The 23,730-nt window shown below is 70.5% G+C and overlaps 2 protein-coding genes across 7 annotated transcripts; both read right to left on the bottom strand.

Annotated features, from left to right (window-relative positions):
- Positions 1–8: 8 nt before the first annotated feature.
- Positions 9–12,820, bottom strand: DGKK (diacylglycerol kinase kappa). Of its 4 annotated transcripts, none has more exons than XM_083797516.1 (30): positions 12,611–12,820; positions 12,024–12,254; positions 8,413–8,523; positions 8,238–8,318; positions 7,962–8,066; positions 7,684–7,816; positions 7,480–7,586; positions 7,173–7,298; positions 6,951–7,053; positions 5,509–5,671; positions 5,323–5,431; positions 4,998–5,137; positions 4,826–4,907; positions 4,498–4,589; positions 4,267–4,366; positions 3,761–3,998; positions 3,427–3,528; positions 3,226–3,325; positions 3,011–3,118; positions 2,627–2,723; positions 2,442–2,549; positions 2,215–2,328; positions 2,004–2,138; positions 1,744–1,910; positions 1,555–1,672; positions 1,371–1,457; positions 1,155–1,271; positions 974–1,088; positions 479–609; positions 9–391 (listed from the first exon to the last, which is right to left on the bottom strand). In XM_083797516.1, exons 1-30 carry the CDS (start codon positions 12,677–12,679, stop codon positions 317–319), a joined length of 3,564 nt encoding a protein of 1,187 aa, XP_083653642.1. In that variant the 5' UTR covers positions 12,680–12,820; the 3' UTR covers positions 9–316. The 4 variants fall into 4 exon arrangements, with proteins under 4 accessions (XP_083653642.1, XP_083653643.1, XP_083653640.1 ...); XM_083797517.1 differs by having other exon boundaries at positions 974–1,079; XM_083797514.1 differs by having other exon boundaries at positions 1,155–1,457.
- A 1,168-nt stretch (positions 12,821–13,988) lies between these two features.
- SHROOM4 (shroom family member 4) lies at positions 13,989–22,677 on the bottom strand. 3 transcript variants are annotated; one of them, XM_083797513.1, is made up of 10 exons: positions 22,480–22,677; positions 20,623–20,774; positions 19,605–19,736; positions 17,660–19,319; positions 17,483–17,544; positions 16,771–17,274; positions 16,188–16,562; positions 15,937–16,108; positions 15,137–15,409; positions 13,989–15,022 (listed from the first exon to the last, which is right to left on the bottom strand). In XM_083797513.1, exons 1-10 carry the CDS (start codon positions 22,603–22,605, stop codon positions 14,753–14,755), a joined length of 3,726 nt encoding a protein of 1,241 aa, XP_083653639.1. In that variant the 5' UTR covers positions 22,606–22,677; the 3' UTR covers positions 13,989–14,752. The 3 variants fall into 3 exon arrangements, with proteins under 3 accessions (XP_083653639.1, XP_083653637.1, XP_083653638.1); XM_083797511.1 differs by having other exon boundaries at positions 17,660–19,316; positions 22,480–22,676; XM_083797512.1 differs by having other exon boundaries at positions 17,660–19,274; positions 22,480–22,676.
- Positions 22,678–23,730: the final 1,053 nt, after the last annotated feature.

Here is a 23,730-nt window from a genome sequence, read left to right as displayed (position 1 = left end):
ACACCAGCAGCAGCAATAAATATTTCTTCTCCAAATATTTACACAGCTTAAATACCCATCTGGGGAAAGGGGCGGGGGGGGGGATCTCTGCTTTGGCCCCACACTGCAGCCCAGGTCCCTGGCTCCTGTAGTGACCCCGCCACTCCAGTGCTGGCAGGACCAAATCTCCGCTTTGGTGCCTCCAGCCTCGCAGGCTCGGCGAGAAGCAGCGGCTCCAGGGACGCTGGGGGACGAACAGACAAAGCAAGGCAAGCGGGGGGGCTCCACACACACACAGGAGGCAGCGGGGACCCAGGCCCCCTGTGCTGCTGCCAGCCTAGGGCGGGTTGCTGAGCTCCTTGATGGCCTGGAGGATTCTCTTCATGTGGCCGACTTTGGTGATGCCCAGGTCCTGCGGGGAGGAGAGAAAGGAGCCGAGGAGCTTAAGGATGCTCCCCGGAACCAGGGTCTGCAGGGGGGGCCGGGAGAGGAGCGGTACCTTCAGGTCTCTCCTCTCCAGCAGGATCAACTCTGAGCCCTGGATGTCATGCCGGACAAAAATGTCTCTGTACTCCCCTAAACCCAGCGCTTCCAGCCAGGCAGCCACCTCCTCAGCGCCCCACTTGTCCGCTGGCGGGGAGGAAACCCAGAGGTAGAATGGGGGCAGCAGGACAGGAGGGGGCAGCGTGGGGGCAGACAGCACCCCCCATTTCCCACTGCCCTCGCTCAGCGTGGAGGGGGTTTCTCCTACACGGGTGGAGCACCCCAACGCCTCCCCTTTGCCAAACCCACCAAGGGGCTGAGCAGCACCAGAGCCCGCTGCTCCCCCCAGGTGCAGTGGGGTTGGAGATACAGAGCGGGGTGGCTCTGTACGGCTGTTAGGAGAGAAATTGCACCCTAAGGGCGTTGGTGATAAAGGTACGGAAGGGACGTGCCCTGTCCCCCTCATGGGGCTGGTGGGGGGGGTCAGCATGGAGCCACGTCCCCTCCTCACCTGGCAGCGCGCTGTTGGCCTTCTGCTTCTGCGCCTTGTCCTTCCTGGGCTTGGGGATGTTGAGGCGAAGCTTGAAGCTGCCCTTGTTGGCACTGCCACCGCTCTCCTGCAAGAGCTGGGGCTGAGCGTGCTCCTGTGCCCCCCCCTTCACCCCCCCACTACCCCATCCCTAAGCCCCCACCTCCTCCGCAGGGTGGGCGATGGGCACCAGCCAGTGGATGTCCAGCAGCCGCTGCAGCTCCTGGCCCAGCGCGCTCAGGGGGCCCTGCAGCGCCTCCTCCTCCTGGGGCGAGTCCAGCTGCGGGGGACAGGGACCGTCCCCAGCCCTGCTGCCACCCGCCGGCGGGGGGGACCCCTCAGCTGGGGGGCTCGGGGGGGTCCCCGGCCCCGCACTCACCGCCTTCCCTTCCAGGAACGCCCTGGTCTCGGCGTAGAGCGCCTTGATGCTCAGCACCACCTCCACGGCCGCGTTCCTGCTGAGAAACTGGGGGGGGGGGGGGAGAGGGGGAAAGGTTACAGGGGTGGGCATCGAGCTGGGGGTGCGGGTCGGGGGGCATCACACCCCCACCCCTCCCGCTCACCTCGGCGGTGCTGGCGGCTTTGTTGGAGAGCGCCTCGCTCAGCGCCAGGGCGCTGGTGTTGACGGCGTGGGCCAGCTCCTGCTCCACGGCTTTGTGAGCCTTGGCCGCCTCGTGGATCCTGCGGCGGGGACGGGATGGAGCAGGGCCGTCCCCCGCGGCCACCGCGGCCCCCTCGGCCCCCACCCTGACCTGGCGATGAGGCTCTCGGCCGCCCGCGAGAGCTGCTGCAGGAGGCTGCTCTCCTCCTCCGTCAGGTACTCCATGGACTGCTGCGAGCTGAGCCGCGGCCGCGCGGCCGCACGGTAGCTTTCCCCCTTCTGCTTGTCCTCCCAGGACTTGAGGGTGCTTTCAAACGCCTGCGGGGGGGGGCAAGGAGATTCCCCCCCAGCTTGCGCCGCATCCCCGCGCGGCCGCTGAGCCCCCCCCCCGTCCCGGCACGTGAGGCTCACCCGGTCCCTGGTCAGCATCTGGGCTCGGTTCTTGTGCTGGATCTTGATGACGCCGGGCGGCTGGATCCAGGCTTCTCCATCCACCTGCACGGGGACGCCCTCGTCCCCGCGGATGGTGATCTTCACCACGCGGCACTGCGGGGGCGCACGGTCGGGGCTGGCACCGCGGCAGCGCCGGGCTCGGTGCCCCAAAACCTCCCCCCGGCCCTACCTGGGCGATGCGGTGGTGCTGCAGGTTGATGACCCGCGACACGGCCATCTGGATGCTGCCGAAGACGGCCACCACCTCCAGCTTCTTGTCGTCGAAGGACGGGGCTCCGAAGTTCTGCGGGGGGCCAGCACAACCAGGCTGGGCTCAGCCTTACCCCCTCCAGAGCCCCCCCGGGATGACGCAGAGGCGTGCTGCTCCCCCCGCCTCCCTCCCCGCCTCGCACTCACGTTGTCCTCCTTGGTGCCTCCCCAAAAATTGATGCCCCCGGCGTAGCTGGGGATGTTGAGGACAGCGATGCCCTGCAGGCTGGGCAGCGAGATGGGCACCCCGTCGCACTGCAAGAGAGGGCTGAGCCTGGGGGCCGCCGCGCCGTGCCCCCCCCCCCATGCCGCCCCCGGCCCCGGCCCCGTACCTCCAGCTGCACCCGCTGCTCCAGGTTCTTGTAGGTGCGCTGCAGCAGCTCCTTGGTGCCCAGCACCCCGTACCACATCATGTTCTTGGTGCGGCTGCTGCGGGGCGCAGCGGGGGGGCTGAGCGGGGCCGCAGGCTCCCCCCACTGCTGCCAGCTCCCCAGTGACCCACCAACACCTCCTGGCATCCCTGTGCGCCGTCCCCGCAGTCCCTTCCAGCATCCCCGTGGTCCCTTCCAGCATCCTGGCGTTTCCCCCCCCCAGCATCCCAGCAGTGCCATCCAGCATCCCAGTATCCCAGTGGTAACTCCCAGTTCTCCCAGTGGTTCCTCCCACCGTGGTGGGGCAAGCAGCCCATGTTTTTCCCGGGGGGGGTCGCAGCCAACCTGCACTTCTTGGGGTGCTCATCCCGCTTGTTGTTGAACTCCAGCGAGATCTTGGCATCCAGGCCGATGCCGAAGTAGTTGTTCATGACGCATTTCTCCGAGAAGTGGCTGAAAGCAGCAGGCACAGCAGGGCTGGCACCGGGACGCGCAGCACAAAACCCGTCGGAGCCGTGGTTGGGAGCTCCCGGGGGGGGCTGTTGGGACCCCAGACTCACAGCGCGCCGGGGTCCTCGGGGAACTGCAGGCTGCCGAAGGTGTCCGGCCGCTCCAGGAGGATGGACGACGTGGCGGAGGTCACCGTCTCCCGCCGGGAGCCTGGACGTGGTGGGTTGCTGCTGAATGAGCCCATCCCACGGCTCTCCCCATTGCCCGCCCCCCAAAATAAAACCATGTTGTGTGCCACAACAGCGCCTTACAGAGCCTCTCCTCCTCCTTATTGAGCTCCTCCGAGCTGTCCTTCTTGCTGGGGACTGTGCTGGCACGGTAGGCTTGGGTCTGCTTGTTCTGCTCGTCCACAGCTGGGTGCAAACACAGGCCTGGCAGCGGGCCCAGGGCACCCATCTCGTGTCCCAAAAGCTGCCCCCCATCCCTGGGGCTGCCACTGCATTTGGGATCTCCACCGGCATCAGAGAAATGCCCCGGAGAAGGAGTGATGTTCCTCTGGGACCGCGCAGCAATGCTGCCATGCTGAGGCTTCAGATGGAGAAACCGAGGCACAGACCCCTCACCGCCCCCACGGCACCCCCTCACCTTTCTCCGCCTGCTCGATGATCTGCCGCAGGGCTTTCTTCAGGCTGTTCGCCCGCAGCATCAGCTGCTCCTTGGATTTGAAGATGCGGGGCACGGGGCTGGGGTTGAAGCCGCCTTTCTCCAGCTCCTTGGTGTCGGCCGGGGTGGCCTGCGGCGTCCCCTCGGGGACCACGATGGCCTGAGCCTCCTCGGTCAGCTCCCGCACCAGCGAGTCCAGCTTCTCGTTCAGCATGGCGCACTGCGGGGCGCCCACGTGCTCACCCCAAGTGCCCAGGCACCCCAAATGCCCGGGCACCGTGTGCTCGATGGGGCACCCCAGGGTCCTGAGCACCTCATGCTTGCCTGAGCACCCCAAGGGCCTGGGCACCCTGAGAGCTTGGGCACCCTGTGCTGTCCTGGGCACCCCAAGTGTCCGTGCACCCCCATGGCACGCACATCTCCACCAGGCCCCCAGCCACCCTGGGGCTTTGCCCCCAGGCGCACACCCCAAATTCCCTCCCCCTCACCTTCCTCGCCATCAGCTCGGCCTCCTGCTTGTTCTCGGTTGCTCTCTTGTACGCCCGGCCAACCTCAGCCACGAAGTCATTGACGGTGCCGCAGAGGAACCTGCCGAGAGAAGCGGCTGGGGGGGGCGATGGGACCGGCCAGAGCATGGCCTGGTCCTGGGGGAGCGCTCAGCAGCACTGGGGGGCTCAGCTCCCCCAGCCCCGTCACCCCCGGCCCCAGCTCCCCCTTACTTGGCGGACGAGATCACCACCGAGTGCTTGTCCGACTCCAGGATCTTGGCCAGGTGGAAGGCGACGGAGTCGGCGTAGTGGGAGATCTGGGCCTGGGAGGGGACAGCGCGGGCTGGGACACCTGGACGGGTGTCCCGAGCCAGGACACGGGCTTGTCTGACCACCCCCTTGGCACTGGGACAAGGACACGTGCCAGGCTGAGCCCTGCCGTGCTCATCTCATGCCACACTGCCCCATTCTTACTCCCCAGGCGGGACCTCTCCCCATCTGATCCCTGACGGGATGCCAGGGACATCCCCCCAGGCCCTCTGTCCCCAGAGGTGCCCACCTGGATGTTGGAGTCCCCGTCCTCCTCCTCCTTCAGGGCCGGTGGGGACTGCTTGGGGGCTTCGTAGGTCATCACGCTCCACCTGCCGAGCAGAGACCACAGACGCCTGCATCCCGCCCCGGGAACCCCATCCTGGGGGGCGAGCCGAGCCCCCCGGTGCCCCCGCGCTCACCGGTCCAGCATCTTGGTGGTGGCCCTCTCCAGCTTCTCCAGGATCTGCAGCAGCTGGGTGTCGTCGTCGCAGAGGCTGCCCCAGCCCAGCACCCGCGCCAGGTCGTTGCCGGTGCCCAGGGGCAGGACGCCCAGCTGGCACTGCGGGACGGGGACGGGGGCTCAGCCCCGGCGCCCACCCCGAGCCCCACACCCAGCACCCATCACGCGGCACCCTTGGGTGCTGCAGGTGGCGGCAGCGGGGACGCGTTCCCCGGGGGATGAGGAGAGGGGGCCGGCGGGGGGGACGTGGCAGCGCGCTGTCCCCGCAGTGCCCTCCTGCTCACTTGCTTGTGCAGCCCCAGGGCGTCGATCTCGGAGAGCACCCAGCCCACGCTGCCGTCGCCGCCGCACACCAGGATGCGGAAGGTGGAGAACTTCTGGAAGAGGCGCAGCCTGCGTGGGGGCAGGAGGAGGGCGCTGGGGGGGTCCCGCCGGGCTCCTGCCGGTGCCACCCCCGTGCCGGCGCTTACCCCAGGTGCGGGCCCCCGTTCATGAGGTCGAAGACCTGGGCCGGGTTGAGGAACTGCTTGAACTTGCGCAGGAACTTGACGCCTTGGTTGTCCCCGCTCTTGGAGTTGACGAAGGCCAGGAGAGGGCTGGAGCAGGTGGAGGGGCAGGTGGCCTTCCAGAAACCTGCGGGGAGCACGCGGGCGTGAGCCCCAGCCCTGCCCCCGGCCCCCAGGACATCGAAGGAGGCACTTCTGGAGCCCCCGACCACGTTGTGCCTGACCAGGAGGGCAACCGGGGGTGTCAGGGGACAGAGAGGGGTGGGAGCAGGGAAAGAGATGGGGACGGGGTTGAGAGGGGATGGTGACAAGGATGTGGAAGGGATAAGGAAGGAGAAGTGGAAGGGGAGGGGATGGAGATGGGGAAGGGGATGGAGGTGGGATGAAAATGGGATGGGATGGAGGTGGAGAGGGGATGGACATGGGGAAAGGAATGGGACGGGACAAGGATGGGGAAGGGACGATATTGGAGATGGGATGGAGATGGAAATGGGGATGGAGACGGGGAATGGGAAGGGATGAGGTGGTGGATGGGAATGGAGACACGGAAGGGGAAGGGGAAGGGGATGCGATAGGGACAGGGGCAGGGGCAGGGACAGGGACAGGCAAGGCTGTGCCAGGCCAGCACAAGGGGCAGAGCCGAGTCTGGTTCCTTCCCCATCGCTGCCCCCGCAGGCACCCAGTGAGTCACGGAGCTGGCTCCTGTCCCCAGCCTGCCACTCCACGGGGGGCAGCAGGGGTGGCAGGCGGGGGGCTCCGTTCCTTGCTGTGGGGACCGCCCCAGCACAGCCAGGTGGGAATCCCCATTCCGCCCCAGTGGCACCCGGTGCCCCCCGGGGACCCGCCGCCCCCGGAGGCTGCGGCGTCCCGCCCAGCCCTGCCAACCTGGCGGGCGGGTGCAGATGATGCGGCTGCGCGGGGAGGCTTGGCAGCCGGCAGCGTGCTTTTAGAGAAATGAGACAGGGAATGAAATGTGCCTGAGGCGGGAGGATCGATAAGAGCTGGCCCGCAGCCGGCCTGGGGACACCTCGGCCACCCCGGTCCCCAGGCTGGATGGAGCAGGCACGGCTCTGAAGAGGGAGGAGAAGCCGCGTGATGGTTGCCCTGACAGCATCCTGATGAGTAACGAGCAGCAGATGAGCCACCGGCTGAGCGGAGCGGTGGAAATCATTAAAGAACAAGAGAAGAAATATCCGGAGGAGAGGAACAGATTTCGCTCGGCGGAGGCCAGCTGGGCCCCTCCGGAGAGGGTGCGGGAGGCGGTGAGGGAACAGCTCCGGGTGACGTTCACTCTGGAACCTACTGATGCTGCTACCCCCAGCGTGCCGGGAGGCAGCGGGCGCAGTGCCACCAGGCAGAGCCTGCAGAGACGGAGCTCACGGAGCCCCGTCCCCTCCCCGACTCACCATCCGAATCGATGCTGTTCAGGGCAGTCGGCGGGATGATGGACACCTTGTACTGGCCCAGGGGGCACCTCTTCCCGAAGAGCTCCTTGCAGGCGCTGTGGACCTGGGGGGCACGGGGACACTCGTGCGAGCTGAGGCAGGAGCCGGGGGAAACGGCACCAACGCCGCCAGCCTCAGCTTCCCCAGGGGCGCACGCAGGGGAAGGGGGGGGCAGATCCTTACGATGGCTTTGCACCAGAGGCACCGCCAGTCCTGCAGCCTCCGGACGCTGCCGCAGGTGCGGTCGCAGACGGCGCAGCGCGCGCTGACGGGCAGGTTCCCCTCCAGCCACTGGTGGGGCATGGCCACCTGCGGAGAGGGGCAGGTGTCACCTGCGTGCCACCACCCTGCCGCAGCGCAGGGGTGGCCCCCAGGCACCAGGGACGAGGAGGGCAGGGGATGTCCCGGTGTCACCTCCCATCACCTTCACCACCTGGTGAAGGTGGCCCTGCCGTGAGGGACCCCCACGGGCGGTGGGGGGGACGCTCACCCCATCCTCGTCCTCGATGATTTCCGTGCCGATGGAGGCCAGCGTGGTCCACTTGCAGTTGTTGGTGGCTCTGACGGCGCAGCGCTTGTGCGCCTTGAACTTGCACACTTGGGAGGGGAGGAAGAGGAGTGAGGTCCCCAACCCCACGGCCACGGGCATCACCCCACGTCCCCCTGGGGCCGGGTGAGCCCCCCCGGTGCTGACCTTCGCAGGAGAGGCCGTGGGAGGTGACCCCTGAGAGGGCCTCGCGGCAGACGTTGCAGAAGGTGGGCCTGGCGTGGGAGCAGGCGTACCAGTTGTGCATGCCCGAGAAGTGCTCCATGTTGAACTGCGTGGCCTGCGGGGCACAGCCAGCTCCGTCAGCGTCCTTGGGAACCCCCCGAGCCCCCAGCCTGCCTCTGAGGACCTCCCTGGACCAGGTGGCAGCTGACGGGACCACCAGCCTCGGGGCTCTTGACCCCACGTGCCCACGGCTGTCCCACCTCGTGGATCTCCCACTTCTGGACGGACTTCAGGGCGCCGATCCAGTCCTCCATCTCCTTGCGGTTCTCGGCGCACAGGATGAGCTTCCGGAAAGGCGTGATCACCTGCAGCAGGCCACGGACCCCACGACCCCTTGTAAGGCCACCCCACAGGGAGCCAGCCCCTAGGACCCCCCCCCCCCCCACTGCAAACCCCACGGCACATTCGTGTCAGCTCCAGCACCACCGCCCGCTGCAGCGGCACGGGGGTGCCCGCGGAGAGCCCCCGGCCCTCACCGTGAAGCTGTTGTTGATGTTCTTGGTGCTGGTCTCGGCCACGCTGGCGTCGGACAGGTCCACCTCGTCGAAGATCAGGGACTGCAGGGGCAAAGCGGAGCTCGCTGCTGAGCTTGCAGGCTCGAGCCCCCCGCGGGCAGCTCGGTGGGGGCTCGGGAGGCCCCCCCCCGCCTACCTTAGCATCCTTGGCGTAATAAAGCGTCCTGCCCCGCAGCTTGAAGTACCTCCTCTTCCACCTCTGGAAGGAGCTCGTCTGTTTCAGCAGCAGCCCCTCCTTCACGCTCTTCTGCAGAGACCAGGGGAACATCAGCTCCCGCGGCCCCCCCAGGGGAACCCTCAAAAGGGGCTCAGGGCGGGCACCGTGGCAATGACCACGGGGATGGGGGGGCCATGAGGAGGACTGGGGGGAAACAGGGGGCTCGTGATGGCGAGGGGATGCGGGGGGTCCGTGATGGCGAGGAGCGGACGGTGATGACCACGTGAGAGGTTCCTGGTGGTGTGTGGAGCAGGAGGACGCGGCGGGGGGGGGCTCCTGATGGCGAGGACCAGGAGCTCCCGGTGCCAAGGAGCAAGGGGACACAGGGTGGGTGCCAGCGGCTCGGTGCTGGCGCAGCGGGGTCCGCAGCCAGCGCCGCAGCCTGGCTCTGCCTGGCTGGGGGCCAGGCGGGCGGCAGGATCCGGCCCGGCAGGTGCCAGCGCTGCAGCCTGGCAGCCCCCCGGCCCCCCCTGGGCACCAGAAGCTCTGGCGACGCAGGGGTTGTGCAGAACGCAACCCGGCTGGGGCAGATCCCAAAAGGCAGAGCCACCCCCACGCCCCGACACCAGCAAGCGCCTTCTCCCTGGAAAACTCCCCACTCGGAGCAAAAAGCGCCAAGAGCAGGAGGAGGAGAGGGGGGCCCAGGACCCACCGCCGCACCGACCTGCATCTCGCGGGCATCGTCCCCGCTCCAGCCCATGGGGCAGGCACTGGGCTCCAGCGGGGCCCGGCCTCGTTCCCCCCAGACGCAGCAGTGTCAGGGCGCGAGCCGTGGGCTGCGGTCGGCTGCAAACCTTTATCAGGCTCTGCAGCGTGCCGGGGCGCTTCCGGGCTCGGCTGCAGCCCCGTGCCCCGAGGACGGGTCCTGCTGCAAGGGCAGGAGCTCAGCCCCCCCGAGCCCCGTGCTGCAGGGACCCTTGCATGGTTCCGGCCCCAGCGCTGGCACGCAGGAAAATGGGGGGGGGAGGGGGGTGCTGCAAAATTCACGGGGGGTCGGGGATGCGGCGCGTGCACAACGGAAAGTGTGAGCGAGGCGAGGGCAGCGCGGCTGAGAAACCTCACAAACATCCGGCCGGTGCCACCGGGGCTATCTGCACGGCCCAGGCGCTGGTCCCTCCCTGCCCGTGCCACCGAGCAGGGCCTGGTCCCCTCGCCACGGCCCCGCTGGGGCTGGGGCTTTGGTGCTGGTGGCACCGCGCGGGGCTCGGGGGTGACGTCTGTGCCGGGCGGCCGGCGGCACGCTGCGCGGGCACGTGGGCTTGGGAACATCTCCACGGGGAGACCTCCGGGGGGGCCCAAAGCACGCAGGGACCTCGGGGCATGCAGGGGGACCCCAAACCATGCATGGGGATCCTGAAGCACACAGGGGGACCCTGAATTGTGAAGGAGACCTCGCGGCCTGGAAGAGCACCCTGAAGCACACCGGGGGACCCCAAAGTGTGCCAGGGACAGCTGAGCACGCCACTCATGGGGAAGCCAAAGCACACAGGGAACCCCAGAGCACGCAGAGGGACCCCAACCCATACAGGGGACCTCAGAGCATGCAGGAGGACCCCAAAGCATGCAGGGGACCCCAAGGCATACAGGGGATCCCCAAAGCATACAGGGGACCTAAGAACATGCAGGGGACCCCAAAGCGCACAGGGGATCTAAGAGCACACAAGGGGTCCCCAACGCATGCAGGGGACCCCAAAACATACAGGGGACCTCAGAGCACACAGGGGGACCCAAAAGCATACGGGGGACCCCAAAGCATGGGGCTCCAGCCAGCAGCTCCCCAAGACAAGCGCCTGCCTCAGCCCAGCACCCAGCAGTGACACGTCCCAGCTGAGCCCCAGCCCCGCCACCCAGCAGCATCCCCACACGGCTGGGGTTACCCCAGAGGAGGCCACGCCGTGGGTGACAGCCCCAGCACAGCTCCACCGGTGGCCGGGGACGGAGCTGCCCCCCCGTGCCTCTTTGTGCCACGGGGATGCTCGGCCAGGAGCCGCGTGCTGCAGGAAGGAGGTTTCCAGGGCTGGCCCCACGGGTCTTTCCTCGCCACCCTCTTCCAGCGGCCGGGATCCAACCCTCCCCATCGCCTGACACCAGCACCCGACCCCCACGGGCACGGCTCGGCCCCTCCTGGGCACACTCAGGTCCTGCAGGATGCCCGGCGCCTCCGGCCAGGAACGGGAGCGCTCGCTGTTGGGGTGCCCCACGGGAGGATGCTGCACGTGGGGACCCCCCAGCCCCACCGAGCACCTGCGGTGTACCCCAGCAGCAGGAATTTGGGACTGCAGGAATGGCGACCCCCAAAACCCAATGGCTGCTAAGCCACGGGGGCACTCACCCCATAGGGACGCTCCCATCCCATGGTCCCCACCGATGCCCACAGCCCCCCCAGCTCCGGTGCAGGGAACCAGCAGTCCCCAGCCGCAGCGAGGAGGAGGAGGAGGAGGAGGAAGAGGGGGTGGCAGCAAGGCCCCCCACCCGTCCTGGGGCCATTCAGCCCGGCGGGGGCACCTGCGCCTGGCAGCTGTCATTGTCACCGAGCACAATGGCCTCGCCGCCTCCGCACCAGGGCCGGCACAAAGCGCCCCGCGGGGCGCCCCGGCAATTGCAGCCCGCAGAAAGGCGAGCTGGAGGTGTGGGGGTACGGGGGGGGCGTGACGGATGGGGAGGGACGGGGGCACTCGGGGGTGGGGGGCAGGCTGTCTTTTGGGGCGCACGCTGACAGGGGAGGGCGCAGCAGAGATCGGGACGGGATGCTCGCCCTGCCCTGTCCCCGTAGGGACAGCACCATGATGTGGGGGCCATGTTCGCCCCCCCGAGCGGTGGGGTGGGGGCCCCAAAACTCAGCAGGTGCCTGCAGACCCCGATTGTCAGCAGCGGCCAGGAGTACAGCCGAGGACGCCCAAAAATAGGTCCCCCCTCCTTGTCACTGAGCCGGGCATCTCTCGGGAACCCTAGCATCGGGCTCCCCCTCCTTCATTAACCGCGTGCTAATTAGGCACCAGCCCGGGTCTGCGGGGTGCTGCCCCCCCCCAGTATGGGTGCACAGAGGCCACCTCGGCCGGCGCACGTGCTTCCCGCCCGCCGTCCGTCCCCAGCATCGCCTCCTGCATGGCTCACTGCCGCGCTGGGCAGGATGTGGCCGAGAGGACAGGCGCTGACACCCAGCCTGGGGGACGCGGGGACGCTGCCCGGCCGTCTGGCTGGGGGCGAGCCCCCCCCGGCACCCCCAGGCACAGCACCGCAAGGGGCCAGCGGTCCCCGAATGGCACCGAGGGCTCAGAGCCCCCACAGCCCGGACCCACCGGCTTGAGCACCCCACATGCCCCCGCGCCCATGGCAGCACCCCACGTTTTTGTAGGATCTACCAAAACGGCGCGCCGCGCACAAGCCGCCAACCCACAGCAATGGCTGGGAGGGGAAGGAAAAACAAAAATACAAAAATACCAAAAAAAAAAAAAAAAAAAGCAAAACCACAAAGGTTGGGGGGTTGTGGCGAGGAGGGGACAGGAGCTGGGGGTCCCCGCGCCCCTCACCTTGCTCCGCATCTGCCCGGAGGTGGACACCTTGCGGATGAGCTTGTGGGTGCTGCCCTCCTGCTCGCCCTCGCTGTCCGACGACTCCTCGCCGCCCGCCTCGGGTGAGACGGGGGACAGCTTGTCCGAGTCCAGGGACGACACCGATTCCCGCGCCTGCCGCAGGAACAGGTCCCCGGCCACCACCTTCTCGGCCATCTTCTCCCCACCGCTCGCCCGGGGGTGACAGCCCTGCCAGGACAAGGAGAGCCCTGAAATGGGCGCGGAGCCTCCCCCCCCGACACACCGTGAGCTTTTCATTTTATTATTTTTGGTGTCCCAACTCTTTGTCACCCCTTCTGCAACCCCCCCCCCCCCCCACTGCCCCCGCTTACCAGGACCACGGCCACCCCCTGCCCACCCCGCAGCCCGCGCTGCCCCCACCCATGGGTGCCCCTCCCCAGGGTGCTGGGGGGGAATGGGGGGGGCTCTCCGTGCACCCCCACCCGACCCTGGGAAGGGATGGGAGCATCCCCACGGCGCTGTGGGGCAGGACAGGGTGGGGGGTCCCGGGGCTCCCCGCATGCAGGGGGTGGGGGGGCACCTACCTGGCAGCGCTGCGGGCCGAGGGGAGCGCGGCAGGGCCGGGAGGGGGGCACCTGCTGGGAGCCCCCCATCTCCCCTCCAAGCCCCAGCGAAGGCGCTGCCTCCTCCCCGCGCAGCAACGAGCGTGGGTTGCTTATTTTTTTTTACTGGGGGGGGGGGGGGAGCAAACCGGCGGCACCGCATTGCTGTCTCCCCCCCCCCCGCACCCCATGCACAACCCCCCCCTCCGCCACCACCCCAAGCGTGGGGCCGCGCATCCCACCCCCCCCCCCCCAAAATATTCCGGGGCACGCACCTTTGCAGCCCCGAGCCGCCGCCGATGCCGGTGCAAGGTCGCTGCGCGCCCCCCCCCGGCCCCGCGCGCCCCCCCCACCCCTCCCGCCCCCCCCCCCCCCGCCTCTGCAAGGCAGCCCCGGCCCTGCCCCTGCGCCGCAAGCCCCAGCCTGCTCCGGCCGCTGCCGCTGCCGCTGCGGCGCGGGCGGCCCACGCACGGCCCCGAGCACGCGTGCACGGGCAGGGGCGAGCACACGCGCCGCCGCCGTGCACATGCGTGTGTGCGCCGCCCACGTGCGCGCGGGAGCCCCCGCGTCGCCGCCGCGGGTGTGCGCGTGGGGAGCCGGGCTGCGCGTGTGCGGGTGAGCGCACCCACGCGTGCGCGGGCACGCCGGGCGCGCCCCGGCACAGGTGAGCGCAGGCACCGCCCCCCCCCCCCCCCCCCGCCGCGCGCGGGCATTTTTTGCATCCGCCCACGCGTGCACGGGCGTGCACGGGCACGGGGCGAGCGCACACCGGGGAACATATGCGCGTGCACGCGCGGGGCTGTGCCCACGAACGCGCAGGGGGGGTGGGGGGGCAGCGAGGAAGGGGCTTTGCGTGGGGAGCTGCGGGCGCAGAGGTTCCCGCGGTGGGGACGGACACGCAGACGGACGGACAACAGGGCCCCCGGGTCCCCGTGACACACGCGTGCGTGTGCGCCCCCCCCCCCCCCCCGTGGGAATGCTCACGGCCACGCGTGTGCTCGCACCAGCGGGCCCACCCACGCGCGTGTGCACGCATTCACCCGGGTCTCCCCGCGCGCGTGCTCGGCCACGCGTGTCCGTGCTCACACGCGGGCCCATGCTGATGGCTCACCCCCCCCACCCACCCGTGCACGCGCCCACCCCTGTGCGCCCCCCCCGTGTTCCCACCCCCACGCTCCCGCTGCCCCCACGCGTGCCCGGCGTCCCGCGGGTGCCCCCCAGCGGCCGGCCCTGCCCTCGCAGCGCGGGGACCCGTGGCACCTGCCCACCCCCAGCCCCTGGTGGCCGTGCTGGTGGCACCGGGACCCCCGTGGGGGCGTTTGGGGACGCCGGGTGACAAAGCAGGCGGGACGCGGCCGGGCCAGTTGTGCAGCTGCTGCTGCTCCTTTAGTGTGAGAAAGGCACGAGGTCACCGTGTCCCCCCCGTGCCCCCTCCCTGGGGGACACCCACTCTTTGGTCCTAGCGGTGGCCCTGTGCTCGGGTCCCCAAAATGTCCCTGTCATCACCCCCCCCCCCCAAAAAAAAAAGGACCCTGCTGCTGCCAGACCCCTGTGCAAAATCAGCGTGGAGGCAGCCGTCCGTGCGTCCGTCCTGCGGGGACAGAGGGACGGCGGCGGGGCGGGGGACTAAGTGCTACGTGGGGACACTGCAGCACCGACGGACTTGGGGACAGGCGCCCCGATTTGTCCTTGGGGTGATTTTGTCTCCCCCCCCCCGGTGCGGGGAGCCAAGGGCCGGGTGCCACCGGTGCCACCCCCTGTGTCCCCACAGCCCATGGGGACACGGCGGGGAGCGGGTCAAGGACGGAGGGACCGGGGCCATTGTTCCCGACACAATGGGGAGGAAGAGGAGGCTGGGGGCCTGCGCATTCCTCTGCCTCCGGACAGACGGACATGGACATGGACAGACGGATGGGGGGGGGGGTGGCGTGCGGAGGGTTTAACCCTTTAGGCACTGCGGCATCCATGGGTTCTAAGGCACGTGGTGGGACGGGTGCCGGGGTGACTCCCGCGGGCACCCCCCGCTTTGATAGACCTGCAAAATAAATTAAAAAAAAAAAAAAAAGAAGGAACAAAACAAAAGGCCGGTGCTGGGCAGCGCACGGTGTGGCCTGGGGGGGGAGGCTAGTGCCCCGTGGGTGCCTGGCCGAGGCTCTCGCGCAGGCAGCGCAGCTGCTCCTGGCCCAGCTTGATCTTCTCCTCCAGCTCGCGCTGCTCGGCCGTCAGCGCCGACTTCATCTTGACGAAGTGCCGGTAGTCCTGCAGCTGCTCGGGGGGCAGGTAGCGCGCCACCATGGCGCCCACCGCCTCCTCCCGCCGCCCCACGTGCTCCCGCAGCTCCTTGGCGTCCTCCAGCTGCGCCGCCAGCAGCCGCTGCTTCTCCCGCAGGGCCAGCTGTGGGCGGACATCGGGTTTGCGGAGCCCCGCGATGTTCCCCCCCCCCCCCCGTTTTCGTCCTGGTGTCCCCCCCCCCAGCCTCGCACGCACCGCCCGGCCCCGGGTGCGCACCTCGTCCTCGGCGGCGGCGTGGGGCCCCAGCCCGCTCAGCGCGTTCTCCACCCGAGCCAGGCGGCCGGAGAGGGACAGCAGCAGGTTGACCACCTTGTCCAGGTCGCCCACGAAGAGCCGGTACTTGTCGAACTCGCCCGGCGTGCAGAGCGCCTGCAGGTGGGCGGCCACCTCCTCGCCCAGTGCCCCGTTGGCGCTGATGTCCTCCTGCAGCCCCCGCTGCGCCTCCCGCAGCACCGCCAGCTTGCGGCTCAGGCTCTCCACCAGCTGCAGCTGCAGGAGGGATGGGGGAGATGCGGGTGCTGCTGCGGGGGACCTGGGGTGCTGGCGCCGCAAGGAGCAGCCCTGCGCTGGAAGGATGCAGCCAGCAGCCTTGCACGGGTGGAGGCATACAGCCACCGGCCTTGCACAAATGGAGGCGTGCAGCCAGCCAGCAGCCTTGCACAGATGAATGCAGCCACCACCCTTGCACGGATGAGGCATGCAGCCAGCAGCCTTGCACGTATGAGCGATGCAGCCACCACCCTTGCACAAACGGAGGCATGCAGCCAGCCACCATCCTTGCACAGACAGATGCATGCAGCCATCAGCCTTGCACAGACAGGTGAATGCAGGCAGCAGCCTTGCACGGATGAGGCACGCAGCCAGCAGCCTTGCACAATCGGAGGCGTGCAGCCAGCCGACAGCCTTGCACAGACAGATGAAGGCAGCCTTGCACGGATGAGCAGTGCAGCCACCATCCTCGCACAGACCGAGACATGCAGCCAGTGTTCTCCATTTGGCAGCCCCATCCCCGTTACCTTCTTCTCCACCAACTCGCGATCCACCTCCTCCTCCTCCTCCGAGCTCCCCTCCGCCACCTCCGGCAGCTCCTTCATCTTGCCGAGCAGCTCGGCTTTGCCGTAATATGCCGCGTAGGAGGGGGGGCTGCCGGTGGCCCCGGGGGGCGGCGAGATGGGCTCGAAGCCCTGCCTGCGGGGACGAGGGCTCAGTGCTGGGGACACTGCGGTCCCCACGCGATGACGCCCGGGGGGGACGGTGCCAACCCTACCTGTCCTGCGGCTCCAGGTGCCAATCCTGCTGGACCCGCTCCCTCCACGCCTGCCGGTCCCCCGCCGCCATCAGCTCGCCCATGACGGTGGCGGTGGTGACCGGGGGGGACACCAGGATGCCGGCCAAGGAGCGGTCCCTGCCCACCACGTCCCACAGCAGCTCCTCCGAATTCATGCGGCGGGGCTGGGGCCGCCCCCCCCGGGTGCTGGCCCCCTCGGGGCTGCGGGGACAGGGTCCCCCCTGGGTGGCCGCGGGGCTGGGGACACGCAGGGGGCACTCGCTGGACCAGCCCCGCTCCCGGCTCCGGGCGAGCCTTTGCGGGGGCTCCTCCTGCTCCCAGGGGTCCTTCGCCATCGGGTGCTCTTCCCTGCTCCTGTGAACACCCGCAGCAGTGGGTGGGGGGCATCACCCCCACGGGACATGCAGGGAGGGGACGGAGGGAGCTCGGGGACCCCCTTTCCTCCCGGAGACCCACCGCATCCCACCCCAGCCAAGCGATGGAGATGCTGGCCTCCAAAGGAGACCTCGCAGCCCCAAAGCCACCAAAGCCACCCGAGGTCCCGCAGCCCCACGGCACCAACCTGCAAACCTCAGCCTCGGGCTCTGGGGTCCCGCGGGGGCGGCCGGGGGGCTCGGCGGCGAGGCTGCGCGACCGCTGCCGCACAGCTTCGGCGATGCTGCGGGACGGCGCTGCGGCCGTGCCGGGTCCTGAGCCCTCCTTGGGGTGCTGCGACGCCCGGCGCAACCGGTACTGCTCCCAGTTGGGGGGTGGCGGTCGGGGGGGCGGGGGGCCCTTTTTTTTGGGCAAACCCGGAGGCTCCGCTTTGGCCCGCAGAAGGTCCCTGCGGCCCCGGGGGCTGGCGGGCTCCAGGTTGAGGTGGCTCTCGGAGAAGGCTCGGCCCCGCAGCGGGCGATGCAGGGGCTCCGGGGGGAGCTCGGGGGAGCGAGGCGGCCGCTCGGCGTCCCACGAGAGGTCGTGCGTGGATGCAGTGCGGTAGCAGGGCGGCCACTCAGGCTCGGCGCTCTCGAAGCACGGACGGAAGGGGCCGAGCCTCGGGAAGCCCGGCTTGTAGTGGGAGAGCTCGCTGGGGAAAAAAGGGGGCACCCGGCCCCCCTGGGAAGTCACCCCCTGATCGCTCCTGCCCACCCTTCAGCACCCAGCCCGCTTTGCACGGCAGCTGGGGATGCTTTGCACATCTCCAGAATCACAGCAGCCCACCCTCCCTCCCTCCTGGTGCTATGGGGCAGGGGTCCCCATGGGCAGCGCGCACCCCCAGCCCCACGCGGGCTCACCCCATGGGCTGGCTGGCCTTCCTGCTGATCGCCGGCGGCTCCCACTCCTCCGGAGGGAATTCCTGCGTGGGGATGCAGAGGCAGCATGAAAGCAGGATCCAGCCCCACAGCCCAGGGTGCAAGTGAGCTGTGACCCCAAAGCGCTTCCCCAAAATCCCAAAAGCGCGGCTCGCTCACCGGCACGAAGGCTTTTCGGGGCGCCCAGGTGTCGCTCTCCTCCCGCGGGGGCCGCGTGGCCGGGCAGCAGCAGTCGGGGCAGCGCGCCCAGGGGTGGCAGCGGTAGGCATGGCCGCGGGGCAGCAGCGCCGGGCACATTTCTCCAGCGCAGTAGTGGCAAGGTTCGTGCAACCCGGGGCCGCCGTAGGGATAGGTGCAGCCCCGCAGGTATTCCAGCTCGCCGTGCCTCGGTAGCACCTTATAGTAGGGCGGCTGCTCCCGGCAGCACTCGCCATAGGGTCCAGAGATGCGGCGAGCGTCACGGTGCTCGGCAGCTTGGAAAGCGTCGGGCTCGGGCGGTTTCTGGGGCTTGCCGTGCCGGGTGGGCGCAGGGCGGCTGCTTTCCTCGAAGAAACGGCGCCGGTCAGCGAAGGGCAGCAGGACGGCTTCCTCGCCGCCCTTGTGCTCGCGGGGACTGGGCGAGCGCTGCGGCTGCAGCTTGCGCTCCGGGGACCAGCGCCAGCGGCCTCGGCTCGGCGCCACCCGCTCGGGTTCAGGGACCGGCAGCGACTCCCCCGAGCAGCTCCTGCCGTCCTCGCTGGGCGCGGGGCTCGGCGAGCCCTCGGCCGGCTCCTCCGTCTCCTCCACCGGCTCCTCGCCCCGGGCTTGGGCACCGGGCCCCCGGCTCTTCTGCAGCTGCGCCTTGCGCCGCTGGATCTCATTGCGCAGGTTGGTGGCGAAGCGCTCGCTGCGGCGCCGAAAGTGAGCCGAGCGGTTCGGGGGGCCCCCGGCGCGCCGGCCCCCAGCCCGGCTCTCCTCCGCCAGCCCCTCCGTGCTGGGCGCCGGGCTCAGCCCGCCCTGCCCGCGGTGCTCGGCGTGCAGCGGGGACGTGGTCCAGCGGTGCCCGTCAGGCGCAGGGGACGCCGGGGACGCTCGCCCGCTGCCGGTGCTCACTTGGAGGACACGGAGCTGGGAGGCCAGGAGCTGCTCGGGCGCGCTGTGCCGGTGGCCTTGGAGGGGGGACAGCAGCGCGGTGTCGCCCGCCACCTCCATCCCCGCGTCCGCTGCCCGGTGCATCCCGCTCTCCGGGTACGGCCGGTCCCCGCCGTCCCCCACGCAGCGGTCGGGGTGGGAGCTCAGCATGTAATACTGGTCGGCAGAGAGGTGCTCCTTCGGGGGACACGCCGCCGGCATCCTCCCGCTCGTCGCCTCGGCGTCCTTGTCCCGCTGGCACAGGAAGGTGTCAGAGATCCACCTCCCCTGGGCGTGCAAGGAGGAGGCGGGCACCGATGCCCGGCGCCGGTCAGCGCCACCGGCTGGGGATGCCCGCAGGCTGTCCCTGCGCACGGGAGGCTGGGGGGGCACGGGGTGTCGCGTGGAGTGTCGAGGCTCCGTCCCCTCGGCGCCCGTCTGCAGGTAGCGCCCGTCGGGGGGCTTGCAGGGTCCCTCGGGGCCGGCGGCTTCCTCGGGGCGGAGGGAGAGGGCGCAGTCGGAGGTGTTGGAGCTGGCGGAGAAGGAGCTGTAGGCTGAGTCCCGCTTGCTGTGGTGCTCGACGGGAGAGGGGGTGCCTTCGTAGTACGCCTGCCCAGGCTGATCCAGGCTTTCCATGCTCCCGATGGAGCTGCTGCGGTCCGTGCTGCAGTGCCGGGACAGCGGGTTCCACTGCAGGGACAGCTCGCTGCTGGCAGCGCCACGGTGCCATCAGTGTCCCCGAGGGGGAGCGAGCACCCCCCGGGTTTGGGGCAGCGCAAGGGCTGCCCGGGGGACATAGGGACGCAGGGAATGCGTGGCACCGGGACTCGTCACCTCCTGGCTGGCTCCAGCGGAGCCACCACCCCTTCCTGCCGGCAGTAAGCAGGGCAGCGGCGAACCCGTGGGCGGCTCGGGGCAGACAGGGGACCCCCACCCCGAACCCTCCCTTCCCCAACAGCCGCCCCCCCCCCCCCCCCCCCCCCGATTTTCTCACCTGACATCACAGCCCGAGGGCCAGGAGAGGCTGAAGGCGTCGGGGGGGCAGTGCATGGCCGGGGCGTCGGGGCGGATTTCGGCGAGCTTGGCCACATGCCAGGAATGGGGCCGGAGGACGGGCACGCTCCTCCTTGCCAAGAGCAACAGCGGGAGAGGACAAGAATGGGGAGGAAGCCGGGCCGAGGAACCGGGGCTGAAGTCACTTCCTACGGGGCTTCCTGGCCCCCCCACCCCAGGCCAGAGCCCGCCCGAGGGGGACAGCAACGAAGTTTGGGGGGGGGTGGGGGGGCGCAGGGGGTCCCGGGCGCAGCATGCGGGGTCCCCATCCCAGGGCACGGCCACCGCTTGCTCCCCCAGGGCCCAGCACAAGCTCAGCCCACCCTGAGCTTCAGCCACCGGACCCTGCAAAGGGACCCTGGGGACACCTCTGTGTCCCCCCTCCCCATGCCCCCAGCCCCTCACAGTGGCACCATGCGGAGCCACGGGGTGATGCCACCCCCCGGGCCCCAAAAACGCCACCCGCCGCCCCCAGCATCCATGGGGCGGGTGGAGCGCACCCACTCCCCGCTGCTCCCTGGGGCTTGGCGTGAGAGCCGAGGGGTTGGGGAGGGGGGCACGAGGGTCCCTTCCCCCCCAGCACCCCCAAAACTCACCATGGATGAAGCTGCGCCCAGGCGGCGGCGCGGCCTGGAACCCCCCGTGCCCCCGGGTGCGGCGGGAGCTGGAGCCTGGCCGCGAGGCAGCCGCCGGAGTGGCTGCAAGGGGGGGGCTCAGGGGGGGCCGGCGCTGCCTCCCCTTCCTTCCCCAGGCGGGCAGGAAGGCAGAGCTCGGCAATACCGCCCAGGGAGGGGGTGGCGAGCCGGCGGCACCGCGATGGGGACCTCCCCACCCCACCACGGGGACCGGGAGGGATGCCGGGGGCGTCCCCACCACTACCCGTCGGCCATCCCGGGGCAGGGGGGGGCAGTTTCCAACCCCCCCCCCCACATCCATCTCCTCCCCGCGGCGGTGCCAACCTGCGGACGATCATCTTGAGGGTGCGGTAGGAGCCCTTGATGAGGATGAGGGCTTCCTGGCGGGACCCGTACAGGGGGGTCCCGCTGATGTTCACCAGCTCGTCACCCGGCTGCAGCCTCCGGGACAGCGCGGCCTTCCCACCGTCCTCCACCTGGGCGAGAGACGGGTGTCAGGGCGGCACCCCCCCAAAAATTCCCCCCCTCTCCATATCCCAACGGCGCCGGGGTGCCTTCACCCCGGGCACCCCGCTGCGGACGCGAGGGCTCTGCGGTGTCCGCCCCAGTCACATGAGTTTCTGAGCAAAGAAAGGGCATGGGGAGAGGAGGGGGGGAAGAAAAATGTCCCGTCCCAGCAGATTCCCCCGTGGGCGCGGGCAGCACAAGGGCTCTTTGTGCCCGGCACCCATGGGGGCTTCACTGCCAGCCCCGTGAGGATGCTGCTCCAGCTCCCACCCGGGGGTCTGGGGGCAAAACACCTGGCGCAGAGCTTTGCCCCCCGTTCCCGGAGGTTTCTGTGCGGACCCCAAAGCCACCCGTGGGGTGACACGCCGCCGAAAGGCGCCCACCCTGCCCGCGGGCTCCCCGCCCTGCCCGGCGGAGGAACGAGCTCTGCCCGCAGCGCCAGCCTGGGCGGCAGCCAGCCCCACTGCCGGGGGGCCCCCGCCGCTCCCCGGCACCCCCAGGGGCAGGGCTTGGGGCCCCACGGGCGACGCAGCACCGGGGGAGCCGGCCGCTGGCGGCCGAACCCCGGCGTTCACTCTGGGCCCTAATGGTGGCACCGCAGCAATACCTGCCCACCGAGGGTCCGGGACCCGCACCGAGCCCACCGCAGGATGGGACCCCAGCCGGAGGCCCGCAGCGGGACCCCTCCCCATCCTTTTTCCGGCACGGGGCCGGGGGCCCCCCGCGCCGCCAGCACGCACGCACCTCGGCCGGCCGCGGGCGCCCCGGGGGACCCTCGGTGAATGCACAGAGCGCTGGAACAAGCCCCCTTTGTCTGCACAGCACACGAGGCGGCGGCGGCGGGGGCCGGCACCGCAAGGACCCCCCCCCCCCCCCCCCGTCCTTATTCCCAGCAGCGGCGGGACGCGTCCCCAGGGCCCCCCCCGAGCTCGGGGCCGAGCCAGGCGCGGTGGCAGCTCGCAGCCCCGCGGTGACACCCCCGGGGCGCAGGGCAGGGACCGGAGCCACTTTTCCAGCTCCCCCGGCCAGACCACGCTGCCCGCGTCCCGGCGCAGGGCGGGGAGGGCCCTGGGCGAGCTCGGGGTGGGGGGGACGCACACGACAAAGTTGGGGGGGGGGGCACCGGGGGCTGACCCCCGCCGCGCAGCTGGGGCGCCCCACGGCTCCCAGCCGGGCCGCGCTGGTGGCGGGGGGACACCCCCGGGCCGGGGGGGGACACCGCAGCTCCCCGCGCCCTGATGCGAAAGGGACACGGGGAGGGGGGGCACAGCTGCCACCACACCCGGGGACAAGCCCCGTGTCCCCCCCACCCCGGGACACATCGCGGATGGGGAGGGGGAGGTCGAGGAGCGGGTCGGGGCCCCCCCAAGTCCCATCCCGAGGACGGGGGGGGGGGGGGCGGCACCGCGGGGACACGGGGGTCGCCCCGCTCCCGGCATCGCCGTCCCGGGGCCGGGGCAGGGGGGGGGACGAGGGTAGCCGCCCCCCCGCCAGCCCAACGGATGTGCCGGAGGAATTTCCTCCCGCTCCCGGCGCTCCGCCCCGGGACCCCCCCGCCGCCGCCCCCGGCCCCTTCCCTGCCCCGAGGGGAGCCCCAGGGAAGGGGGGGGGGGGGGGACACGACACGGGCTCCCCCCCCCACCCCCCGCCGCCACCCCCCCGGCCGCCCCTTACCTTGGAGACGATGAGGGGCTCGCCGTGCTCCAGCCCCCCCCGCAGCGTGAAGCCCCAGGGCGCGCCGCCCTGCAGCTGCACATGCACCAACTGCACGGCCCCGGGCCGGCCCTCGGCCCGCTCCATGGCCGCTACCGCCCCATCCCGGCACGGCTCGGCACGGCTCGGCACGGCGGAGGAAATGACACCCCCCCCACACCCCCCCCGGACCCCCCTCCCCACCGCCCGCCCGCCCGCCCGGCCGGGGCGGAGCGCAGCCAGCCCCGCCCGGCTCGGCACGGCTCGGACCGCCCGCAGCCGCTCGGCTCGGCTCGGAGACGGGGTGGGGGGGGCTGCACGGCTCGGCTCGGTCCGGCTCGGCCCGGCCCGATGGAACAAGGAGGGCCGGCACGGCACGGCACGGCACGGCGCAGTTTGGCACAGCTGACGCCTACACTTGGCACGCTGGGGCTCGGCGCGGTTCGGCTTGGCACAGCCCGGCCCGGCCCGGCCCGGCCCGCCGTGGCACGGTTCAGCCCGGCCCAGCTTGGCACGCCTCGAGGAGCGCAGGCCTGGCACGATTGCGCTTGGCACGGTTCGGGTCGGCGCAGCGTGGGCTGGCACGGCTCAGCTTGGAGCCTGCGAGGGGCCCACTCGTGGGCCACCCGTCACCACGCCCGGGAGGGGACCGGGTGACGCAAGGCCGCCGCCTGGCCCCCACCCTGTCCCCCAGGACGTCACCCCACGTCCCCCCGGCAGCTCTGACTCATCGCCTCCTGCCCAAAACAGCGGCGCCGGGAGCTCCGCGCTGTCCCCAGGCCGCCAGGACGTGGGAGTCCCCCAGCACAGACGCCCCTGCCACCCTCCCGGCTGTCCCCAGTGTCCCTGTGCCACCACTGGTTGTCCCCACGCAGTGTCGTCCCCCCCCCCCCAAGCTCTCTCCATCCCACCACGAGCACGGCACCGGGCTGGGGGACAACGTCCCCTGTAGGGCCGTGCCTCAGATGCCCCCGCAGCTGGCACGGCCGAGCCCGGTGGAGCCACCGGCACGGTGACAGTCACAGCACAGGTGCCACCAGCCTGCTTTGTCCTGCTGGGCTCTGGGTCACCGTGCCCGTGTGTGCCACCGCCCCCGGGTTTAGTGCCACCACCCCCGGACACGGTGTCCCACCTCCCATCTCCCGGCAGGGGAAACTGAGGCACCAAGCGCTGAGCCCCCGGCTCCGTGCCCGCGGTGGGCAGCGCGTGATGGGCACGATGCTCTCTCTCCTC

Source organism: Anser anser (genome assembly GCF_964211835.1).
Source record: "Anser anser genome assembly, chromosome: 13".
Classification (NCBI taxonomy): Eukaryota; Metazoa; Chordata; class Aves; order Anseriformes; family Anatidae; genus Anser; species Anser anser.
This window is presented reverse-complemented; position numbering and strand designations above follow the sequence as displayed.